Source organism: Populus euphratica, unplaced genomic scaffold (genome assembly GCF_000495115.2).
Source record: "Populus euphratica unplaced genomic scaffold, PopEup_1.0 scaffold15.1, whole genome shotgun sequence".
In the NCBI taxonomy this organism is placed as follows: Eukaryota; Viridiplantae; Streptophyta; class Magnoliopsida; order Malpighiales; family Salicaceae; genus Populus; species Populus euphratica.
The window spans coordinates 1,444,451-1,456,693 of record NW_011499874.1 but is presented as its reverse complement, the minus strand read 5'-3'; the positions used below and the strand labels follow the sequence as shown (position 1 = coordinate 1,456,693).

Here is a 12,243-nt window from a genome sequence, read left to right as displayed (position 1 = left end):
TCTATTAGATTTTTTGTGATTCTGAAAATAATAAAGGTTAACTTAGAATTTTTTTCAAATCTAGCTTTTTTAAAAAAATATATTTTTAAAATTAAATTGAATTAATTACATGAGTAAGCATGAGATGCTTGATTTACAAATTTTTGCTTTTATTTACTTTTTAAATCATTGCTTTAACAGCATATACAACCTCTTTTAATTATTAAATTCTTAATTTTTTTTACCTCTTTTAAACTTTGATATCATGTGAATATTTATTTTTATATTGACAAAAAATTATCCTGGTCTATAGCGTAGCGCAGCCGGAGGCCATTTATCTTTTCCACAGCTATTTAATGATGCTTTAATTTGGTGGTTGGATTCAGTAAATTTGTGCTGACAGGTTTTTAATTGATTCAAACAAGATATTGACAAGAACAAGCACTTCCAATCCAACTTGGTTTTTAATGCTCCCTACTGTACGACTCCCTACTTTACGACAACATCTGATCATGGTTGTTAATCTCTATCATGTCCAAACTTGAGAAATTATGTTCGGTTTGGATTTTTAGTTGAACCAACAAGATATAAACCCAACTAAACATTTTTAATCCAGTTAAGCTTTTAATGACCTATAAATCCAAATCCAAACCTAACTAGATTAATAATTAAAAAAAAAGTTGTTATCATACTCAATAATACAAGTTCTATTTTGTAAACATTCAAGAAGACAGTGTAAATTATGTTTCATCAAATTTTAATTATTTTTTTTAAGTTTTTATATATATTTTATCATTTTAATATATTAATATTAAAAATTATTTTAAAAAAATAACTACTAGTCTACAAAAACACACCACCAGTTCCGAAATCATATGTGATGACCACGGTTCTTATTCATGACCCACGGACAGAGAAAAACTCGGCGATCTGGCAATTAAATGAGTACGGCTAGTTGATCCCGCGAACCGGTGATCTGACGTGCTCATCCTCCTATAATAATCACACAGCATCTGAGCTTTTTTTTTTTTTTTTGGCCTTTTATTAGATAACAAACTCTTATCACTCTCGTATCAAGAAAAAAAATCATCAAAAACGCAACACATAATTGCACGTTGAACACATTTGCTAATTCAATATAAATTTGCCACTTCAATTGGGCATAAACTGTGATCCTCTGCCTACATATGAACTACGCATCTGTAACTAATGATAACGGTAATGAAATAAGTGTGTCCCCTAGCAACTAGTTCTTTGTTTTCCACCTCCATCATTTATTTCCTAAGCTTGATGCTAAGTAGCAAATGCAAGGTTATCCTTCATCTGGGAGTCACCTCGGTGATTGTTACCGGAACAGAGCTCATCTGGTAGCTAGTATAGTCGGCCGATGATTTTTTCATGGAAGAAGGTCCCCCGCTAGCACTATCTGAATCTCGGAAGAAACCAGGAGCAGTGAGTAGCTTGTCATGTAGCCGCATTTGCTTCGAAAGCATGTCAACAACCTGGCCCATGAGTGGCCTTCGGTTTGCTGCTGATTGGGTGCAGAAAAAGGCAACTTTAATGTACCTAATGACTTCTTCATCGGGAAATTCTCCCATCTCTGGATCCACGAGTTCCAAGGGTCGCCCTTCTTCGTGGAGCTGCCATGCCTTCAGAAGTGGGCAAGAGTTATTGAACAGTATAAGATTGCTAGTGAACAAGGTCACATCCAGTGAGGAAAATTTGAAGTGCCAAATATCAAGGCATTAGTTTGTATGAATGAGGGTTCATTTAAATTAGGCTTTCTTCCTATTTCATAACTTATTGCTGTTGCCACAACAGAAATCCAAATCACGTTTTCAAAACCTTTCTAAACTAATGAATGCATACTTATTACGACAAAAAAGAGGATCTCCCATGTAATAGGCAATATAAATCCAAAGCTATCAGGAAGTCTGTTCGCATAAGGAAAATCAACATACCCATTCTAGGAGTAACTTCTCCATCCCTCCCCAGCTTGGCTTTGTACTATTTCTGCCACTAATTATTTCGAGGATAAGAACCCCAAAGCTGTAAACATCAGCTTTCAAGGTTAACTGACCACCCAATGCATATTCTGGTGCCAAATAACCACTGCAAAACAAGAACAGAGAAAGGTAATAGCTATTAGTTTCCCTTGAAACAAAGAACTTAAATACAAACTTTATGTGGAAAAGCACTGCAGACCGCTCAGCATGACTAGCAAATTTGGAAACTCGGATGCAAAAAAGTTAAAACCTTAAAAGGACAGATTTGATTAACATTGTCAGAGGTCAGAAAGGAACCGTGAATTAAAAAAAAAAGGCCATCGACCAAGTTTCAGAAATTGAAATATAAGACATTATGGGCTCAAAATCAGAATGAATGAGTAACGACACTCCAAGTTGAAAACTGAAAGTTAAACAATATTAAAGAATGAGAAAGATATGAAATGTCTATTTCATGAAGTGAAATCAAAGAGACCTGTCAGTGTCATAGATGTAGGAGCAACTTTTTTATTCTAAGAAATATATTCCAAACTTCAAACTATGAAGAGATTGAATTTGGCCCGGGGTTTGATGGAAACTATATATAGGATGGTTGATGGCTTCAAAATTGTGCTGCATCTCACTCTCGGATGATTGTTAACAAGTCAAATTTATTCTGAATGATCAATAAGGATGCAACATTATCCATGCTGACAATGCAGTATTACTTGGTTTAGTATATGCAGTTCCCTTAGCTATTGTTATAGGAGGAAGGAAAAATCCTTTTTAAAATCTAGCAATGCTGACTGAAAAACTAACTTGTTGGTTATGAGGATTTAGCATTTCATCGCTGCAGCTAAGATGCTTGTCTACAGCATCTGTTTAAAGTAAAATAATGTCAAAAGAACAGCAACATACGTTGTTCCAGCTATTCTTGTGCTAATGTGGGTGATATTATCTGGGAACAGTTTAGCCAACCCAAAGTCTCCAATTTTTGGGTTGAGGTCTTTGTCAAGAAGTATATTGCTAGCCTTGATGTCTCTATGCACGATACGCGGCACCAGTTCTTCATGAAGGAAAGCAAGACCCCTAGCAATACCCAAGCAAATAGCAGATCTCCTTCCCCAGTCTAGTCTAATATTTGTACTCCTTGAACCTGAAAGTATAGAAAAGGATAAAAAATATTACACATTTCTGTCTGGCCATGATAGAAAATAACTAGTTCAGCTGTGACAATAAAACTTCTCATAAATTCACCTAACAAAGCACGATCAAGACTGTTATTCTCTAAATATTCATATACTAGAATCCGGTTTGCTCCTTGAACACAGCACCCTATCAACTCAACAAGATTTGGATGCCTAATGTTTGATATCGTTTTGATTTCATTCAAAAATTCTCGTACGCCTTGCTTTGATTGAGCAGAAAGTGTCTTTACAGCAACTTGTATTCCGCTCCTGAGGGTTCCCTACCAATGTTTCCAATAGAAAACAAGTAAAAGTCTTTATAAAGCATAAAATGATGGTTGCATCTTCAAGACAGTGGATGTTCCAAAATATGTCCAGTCATGAGAGAACGATAACTAAGACAATTGAGTTAAATATTAGTTCTGGAAAGAAAGAAGGGGCCTAGAAAATTGGTGTTTTAAGCTCTTCAACAAAAATTAAAGAAAATGAGCTTGAGTGAACTCATAAGAAATAGCAATAGGAGAAGCTCTGAATATCTCCAGTGTAGCAGAATAGTTTTCCATCGTGCTTGTATGATAGTTACAGAAAAGAATTTTGTTGTGGACAAAAATCATAGCATGTAATTGATGTCAACAAATGCATATAACTTCAAGTACTGTAAGAATCCGGATAGATTAATTTAAATTGTTGCATGCTTTATATTTTGGTACAATAAGTTTTGAACCAGGCCATGATTATTTCCTTTACTGCTCCATTCAACAGCCTGAGTTTACAATCTATGACAACAAGAATGAGTAATGACCATGAAATTTATATGGGAAACAAAATGGAAAGAAAAGAAAGTTATTTATTTCATTATTGAATGCATTCAAAGTTTAACATATTAAGTTTAACACTTTCCACAAAATTAACAAGCTAATTAATTTGGCAGAATGTTATCACTAGAACCATCTGAAATTTTCTGACTACCTTGTAAACATCGCCAAAACCTCCCCGTCCAATCTTGTTGCTTGAATGGAAGTTATCTGTTGCTGATCTTAATTCATCGTAAGATATATGGTTAACATCCTGAAGCAAATCACCTAGCAACACAAAAAGGAGAAAATCACATTATAATGTGCATGAGAAAAAATAGGGTGGAAATCAATTTGAATTGTGGTTACATTATCAGAATTGAGTGGCTGACATTGGACAGCTAGAATTACAAAAACCAAAATGATAGTGCTGAGAAAGTATGATCTAGAATAAATAATCTGTAACATAACTGTAGAAAAGATGGCCTTCATTATGTCTGTATTACATGGTAGAGGAACTACAAAGTCATAATACAATCCATGCATCAGTTACATCAGAATACATGTCAAGTGCACCGAAACTGCAACATACATGAGAGAGTTTCACATTCTGTCTGAATGTATTGTTGCTTAAAAATATGACTTGTCTGACTGAATGTCTAAATCCCAGACCATCCAAAGAATCGATCGCAAGCCAGTATATATGTAAAATGCCAAAGTCACAAATGACAGGCTCACAAGCACCAGTGATAGTCATTAATCTTGCCCGAAAACCATTTGATAAATCTACACGTCAGATGAGCAGATTAGACATTTATGCTCTGAAAATCTTAGCTCATAATATCATTCCTCCCCAGGAGTTGCACTTAATGTAATTGAGCAGAATCCACATGTTATATTTTCTAACCTAGCTAGCATCACGTCACGCACTTCATGCGAAAATCTGAGCTGACATGATATCATTCTTACTCAAAATTGCCAGCAAAGATTGTTGCAGTACTGAGCGAGCAGCAAGCTAATAATTGATTGTGATTGAAACTCTAATGCATGTAGTTAGTTTTTTTCGATCGAGGACTAGTATAACGAACACGACATGCACATTTCACAACAAACATCACAGGGTATCTGAAATCCAGTAGTTCATAAATCATGTTAAATAGTTGGCAAATTTCTCACCATCTATACCGTGGAGAGTCTCAGCAGCACTCGCTCTTTTTTTATCTACACTTGGTCCTCCAAAACAGCTACACCTCATATCTTTCTGCTGCAATTTATAACCTCTATCTTCTACATCACATATTTATTCACCTTCCAAGATGTAAAAACATAGCAACATAAAAATCGACTCTTTATGGAAATCCTTGATTTTGCAATAAATGATCAAACTAAAACTTTCTGCGACCAATTAAACAACATTCTCAAATCACCACTTCTTGATTACATATAATTACTTTGAAATCCAACTAGCCTTTCCTTGATCGCAGAATTTAGCTCTAAAAAAGAAAAGACAGCCACCCTTTTGAAAGTTTCATACTTTCTTTAATGAAGCTTAACCCCACTTTTTTTAGCTCAAAAAAAAGCCTCGACCACCACCAAGAGATCTCTAGACTTGAACTTTTCTTTTGTGTCCCACAACTACAAAACAGAAACAGATTAAGATGGTACTTAAGAAGAAGCTATTACCTGATTAGCAGCATAATAAAAGCTGATCAAGGAGTTTCCAAGTTGTAAAGTTGTTGTATGAATAACAATTATAAAGAGAAATACAGAGAGCACGAAATATATTCCAACCAAAATACCGGGTTTATAATTTTCTTGGTGAATGCTGTTGAGGTTTTGAACTCCTTCTTTTCGTGTGTTTTTCAATGTTTTGGGTGTTCGTGACATTTAATGTCGTCACTTTAATTGAGGTAAAAAAAATAGTTGGAGATGGTGAGCTCTGTTTGCTCTTGGTTTTTTCTCGTTCATGGGCCCGCGACGTGTGGAACCGGTCACCAGCAAGCCATTTCTTGCAGGCTGTCTTCCTTTCTCTTATTTTCGTGCCTTTTTCGTTGTTTTCAGATTAGGACCTTTCACTTTCAAGCTTTTTCGAGTGGTTATCTTATTTTCCCAATTTATCATATTTATTTTTGGAGTTTGTAATTGCAAATTTTTTTCAAAAACGTTTTTGAAACACAGAAACAAACAGGCGCTTATTTTCATGCCTTTTTCGTTGTTTTCAGATTAGGACCTTTCACTTTCAAGCTTTTTCGAGTGGTTATCTTATTTTCCCAATTTATCATATTTATTTTTGGAGTTTGTAATTGCATTTTAAAAATATATTTTATTTAAAAATATATATATTGTTAATATTTTTTTATAATTTTAATATGCTAATATTAAAAATAAAATAATATAAAATAATATATTTTAAAATAAAAAATAATTTTAACAAATACCTGCACTATAATACTAAGCACAAGTTAAGAATTATGCTAAGAGGCCGAGAGAATATATATTTTCTAAAATTGGCCCTTTTGTGATTTTGTCAAGTATTCTAAAAACTGTTTTTGAGTGCAAAAAATCGAAGGTTAAGGAGTGTTTGGATTTCTTCCACTGTAATATAATATAATATAATTTTTTTTTAATATCGTATATATTAATTTTAAAACGTTAGTTCAATGATTAAGGAGATTTTCTTTATTTTTAAAATTTAGATCATTTTAAAAATATCTTTATAACAATTAATGTATCTATTAAAACTTAAATATCATCAATTAAAAGAAAATATATATTCAAAAAAATTATTGAATTTAAAATTTAAATTTAAAAAGAAAAATAAACCTTTGATATCATAAACTGTTTAGAAAGTAAAAAAGTTAAAAGTTAACATTTGACTTTCTTTTACTATGCTATAATATAAAAACCTTTAATGTTATAATCATAAGAGGTCAGTACAGTAATTAAGGAGATTTATTTCTTTTTTTGTTTTTAAATTTAATTTTTTAATATATCTATAAATCAAGCTTATAAATAAATGAAATTAAATATACATTCAAAATAACTATTAACTCTAGAATTTAAATTTAAAAAATTAAGAAAATAAATATTTTTGTAAGGGCTATTATTAACCTGGCTCTCGTGTTTTGTCTGACTAGTCTAATTATCTTAATCCTTCCACTCCACCACGTGAGTTGACTGTTCTACTCTTTATAATTTTGTCTGCATTGAAGCGCCGATGCGCTTAGCTGGCAAAGGCCTCGAGGTCCTGGCTGTGACAAATTCTGTCTGTTCGTGTTTTTCCTTCCTTCTAGACGGCAAGCGAATTTATTTTTTATGTTATTATTCGGAAATAGCATTAAAGAAACCTAAAGCTAGAAGCGAAATTATTGCAGCTCTACTGTTGACTAGAATAGTGTTGTGATGAAATTATTCATGGTCAAAAAAATCTTTTGACCGGGTATTGAAGGTGAGGATATTTTTTCATCCTGATGCAATTAGAAGGGTTAGATTAGTAATTTTATATTTCTACACGGTAAAAATATTGATTTACCCCTGCAATTAAAAAATATAATGTTTTTTTTTATTAACGTGAGTGTTCGGATCAGCTTGCGCGCACCATGACTAATCCCACGGCCCACTAAACATCCTGCAAGCCCAGTGAACAGGTAAGGCACCGCGGGGATGACAGACATACCGCACAGAAAGGACCCAGTAGAAACATGAAGGGAACAACTTGCCAACCCCACTCCCATTGGGACTCAAACTGAGTTTCGAAGGAAAGCAAGCAGTCCCAACAGCCATTGAATCACAACCCAATATAATGCTTTTTGATCAGGAGCGTTGTGTTCTTTTTATTTTTCTCCTAAAAAAAGTTGAGTTATTTTAACATCTTTAAAAAAAATTAATATGACTTCTTTTATTGTTAATTTTATTTAAAAGTAACTTGAGGATATTAATATAATTAACTATATATTAAATATTATTAAACAAAACATGCTAGCACGTGCATGGTAATGCCAATAAATGACCGTCCCTTGTGCTTTTTTAGCAACACATGCGAGGTTATCCGGCCATCAAACACTAACTTTTAAGGTAACATTTGAATGGTCTTAACAACTCCTATATGAATGGGAGGCATGCATGCCAAACTTGTTATGCTCATGATTGTGAGGTTAACAGTCTAATCCTAGTTGACTAATATTTTTTTAATAGTTTTTTTTAGTTAAATTTATTTTTTGTTTATGTATTTTAACATTAAATTATTCAATGATTGAGCTTAATTTTTATTTTTCAATATTTTATTTATTTGGAATTGAGTTTTAGCTTTTTTTTCTTCTCATTTTTTTACTGGAGGTTATCACATTCTCATCTGATTTATTAAGAACTGACATTTGATATTATTTTCCTGCTTTCATTTTATAGATTGCAAGTTTTAGAGATTAAATCAAGTTTATAATTTATCAAGCCTTTTCCTTTTCTCCTCTCATTAGTTGAGTTAATTGTGCTAGAAGATCATAATTTTAGTAGTGCTTGGAAGCATGGTTATTGTTACTTTTAAGATGTTTTTTATTCAAAAATACATCAACATAATTCTTTTTATTCTTAAAAAATTATTTGATATCAATATGTTAGAATGATTTAAAAACACACAAAAATATTAATTTGAAATAAAAAAAATAAAAATTAAATTAATTAAAAAAAAACTTTTAAAACACAAAAACAAATAAGGTAGAATTCAGAAGGCGAAGTGCGGCTTTCAAGAGAGGAAAGTGATTAATGTGTTTATACTGTGCTGTTTCTTTTTGTATGTTACTTTAAAAGTATGTTTTACTTTAAAAAAATATTAAATTAATATTATTTTAATGACTTTTTTATAATTTGGATGTGCTAATATTAAAAATTAAAAAAATTATATTTTAATATATTTTTTAAAAATATTATACACCATAATACTAAACCCGCATATTTATAAATTATATTATAGAAAATTAGTTTGGATGAATGACAATTAGCGTGGAGATTTATCAAGTATCATGTCTCATCACAATTAGACACCACTTTTCAATTCATACCATGGAATTGGAATTGATGAGCAAATGCAATAGATGAATATTATTTTTCTTAATGTAAAATAAGTATCATGATCAAATAATAAAGATACTGTTCCAAATATCAAAAGAAACCCTTCTTTTAACAAGTAAGATAAAAATAAATTGCTAAATTATCAAGTCTTATATATATTCTCTACTCTTTTTAACAATATTTATCTGAAAAGAAAAAAGAAAAAGAAAAGTAATATCTTCATGTTTGGTCATCTTGTACCTAACTTTGAATTTAACTTGTTTGATATCATCACCTCCACATTCATCCCCTTTTTTTTTTTTTTCTCTTTTAAGTTTTGTGACTCTTCATTAGTGCTTTTACTATGATAGACACTATTGTAACTAATGTCATTGTATTAAAAAATAAATCCATAAATAAAAAATTAAATCAAACCATTGAACATGTGAAAAGTTAATCCCATGTCAACTCAAAATCCAATGAAATCCATGAATGGTAAGAATAAACAGCTAAAAGTATAGCACTTTACCCTCTCATTTATACTTCTAGGGTTTCAAACTATATATATATACATGGAGGGTCAATCACCCAGCTAACTTGCTGAGACCCAGAGAAATTAAACGAGAGATGTCTGCTGTGATCTTTACCTAATTATCTGCCTAGTCCTTTCACGATAAAAAGACATGGTGTTGTCAAACACATGTGTTCTACGCACTGAATAATAATTAATTTCACTGTATAAGGTTGGATTTACAACTCAGTAGTATTGTAGAAAGTTGTTTGTAGAGAAATTTGTGGGATGGAACGGCTACTAGGTGGTGTTTGATACTGCAATTCAATTATATTTTTTAAGTTTTTTTAGTTTTGAATTAGTTTTTTTATATTGTATTTTATTTTAAGACTTCAAATTAATTTATTAAGAGATTAATTAGCAGCCAACCCTCGAGATGATATTCGAAGATTCCTGCACGATGATACATTTGTTGCGATAAACTTTGGTGATCAGTCCTGTTCGGATAGAGTGTATTCTTAAATGGATACTAAGAGCTTAAATGTCTAGGAGTGTGTTAAAAGATTATCTTGATACCAAAATATTAATTAAATATTATCTTATTTACATCAAATAAATATATTTTATTATCATTTATTTTATTATAATTTTTAATTAAAATTTTTTATTTATTAAATAATTATAATTTTTAATTGAAATTTTTTATTTATTAAATTTAATTTTTGTTATTTTAATTATTACTTATTTTATTTAAAATAATTTATGAAATGTTAATTATTATTATTTTAATTTATTCATCTTTCATTATTTTAATTTGATATTTATTATTTTGATTATTATTTATTTTATTTAAGATAATTTATAAAATTATATTTTTTTTCAATTCCATTCTCATTCAAATTTTTAATTTGTAAAATTTGTTCCTCGTTATTTTGATAAACTTAAAAACAAATAAAACATTAATAAGTTATTTTTCAACTTATTTTTCATGACATAGATAAATATTAAAAATTATTTGCCAACTTATTTTTCATTACACTACCGAACATCGAAAAATAATTCATTTTTTTTCAGAATTCACTTTCTAAAAAAACTATTTTCTTTAGAATTCACTTTCTAAAAAAACTATTTTCTAACAAACACACCTTAGCAAAATTTACATGATTATTCTGTTTGTTTTTGCATTTAAAAAATATTTTTAAAAAAATTAATTTTTTTTATTTTAAATTGATATTTTTATAGTGTTTTGTGATATTTTGATGCATTGATATTAAAAATATTTTAAAAAAAATTTTAATTTTTTTTATTTTAAATTGATATTTTTACAGTGTTTTGTGATATTTTGATGTATTGATATTAAAAATATTTTTTAGAAAAACAACATAAACAAATATTATCCACTGCTTATTTAAACACTAAGGTTGCTTAGACGATAATATTAATAATTTAGTGTTTAGAATACTTGGGGAAATCGAAGTTATCTAATTTCGGATCATACTCACATTCGTATCACCACCACTTTAGTCTCTCGGAGCAGTTTGTTTACAGTTGAATGCTTTGACGAGTCTGTTATCATCTGGAACACGCATGAACCAGTGACTACCAAGTGGGTCTGCATGATTTCCTGGACTGATCAACCTTGCAACGCATCTTGTTCATCTTTTTTAAAAGAAATTCTTTTTTTTTTTTAATATTTGATTTAATAGAGTTTAAACGTCTTGATTTGTTAAATTGTAGATTTTATAAGTTAATTTAGGTTAATTCAAATAAATTTTTAAAATTTTATTATTTAATATTATATTGATGGATAATTGAATTTTATAATTTTTTTATTTTATATAAATTTTAACTAGTTAATTCAACTTCATCCATGTTAATTTAATATATTATTATTTTGATATTTAATAAAAAAATAAATTATCTTAATTTATTTTAATAAAACTATATTTTTATTCATCTTCTAAATTATTTTTTTAACTTTCAAATTTCTTCAACTTTTGGTATAGAAACACCTTTATTCATCTTCTAAATTATTTTTTTAACTTTCACATTTCTTCAACTTTTGGTATAGAAACACCACTAGCCTTTTCAACTTTGGGTTCCACGTCGTGCCTTTCATTCAATCATGAAGAAAGCGACATCATCTTTAAATTTTCCTGGCTTCGTTAGATAGTTTTATAAAATCTCTCCCAGCTTCTGCACTGCTGGTTTGAACTTGAGAAATGTAAACAAATTCTGCAGGTTCTTAACTTCGCCAAACTTGACCCATGACTGGAGCGATTTTCTACCTCATTATTTCTGTTATCTTCCAGGAATGAACCATTTTTTTTTGCATTTAAAAATATTTTTATGCATGTTTTAAGAGTAAAATTAAATTTATATTCTTTTAATGTTTTTTAGTAATTTTTATATTAATATCAAAAATTAAAAAAATATCCATAAGAAAGGGAATTGCTAATTTTTTTAATAAAAAAATGAATAGGAGCTAGCTCAATTTATTTTTAAATTTTAAATCTAATCTCTAATACATTTTCAAGAGTAATTACTTATAATTTATTATTATGTTTCAAGTCATTTTCAGTCCATCTTTTGACAGATATTATGATTCAAGTAGACAGAATAGTTTCATATGAAAAACTTGAACTCGACATGATTTATTAAAAGCACAAACTAGGCATGCATGCCAAACTTGTTATGCTCATGATTGTGAGGTTAACAGTCTAATCCTAGTTGACTTATATTTT

General features: G+C 30.0%; 1 protein-coding gene across 3 annotated transcripts; it reads right to left on the bottom strand.

The window, feature by feature from the left end:
* Positions 1-1,023: 1,023 nt before the first annotated feature.
* Positions 1,024-5,979, bottom strand: LOC105128064 (putative serine/threonine-protein kinase). Of its 3 annotated transcripts, none has more exons than XM_011029578.1 (7): positions 5,629-5,979; positions 5,122-5,232; positions 4,121-4,233; positions 3,222-3,432; positions 2,883-3,120; positions 1,941-2,091; positions 1,024-1,628 (listed from the first exon to the last, which is right to left on the bottom strand). In XM_011029578.1, the coding sequence occupies exons 2-7, from the start codon at positions 5,198-5,200 to the stop codon at positions 1,299-1,301; spliced, it is 1,122 nt and encodes a 373-aa protein (XP_011027880.1). In that variant the 5' UTR covers positions 5,201-5,232; positions 5,629-5,979; the 3' UTR covers positions 1,024-1,298. The 3 variants fall into 3 exon arrangements, with proteins under 3 accessions (XP_011027880.1, XP_011027878.1, XP_011027879.1); XM_011029576.1 differs by having other exon boundaries at positions 5,122-5,253; positions 5,629-5,978; XM_011029577.1 differs by lacking the exon at positions 5,629-5,979 and adding an exon at positions 5,480-5,612 and having other exon boundaries at positions 5,122-5,253.
* Positions 5,980-12,243: the final 6,264 nt, after the last annotated feature.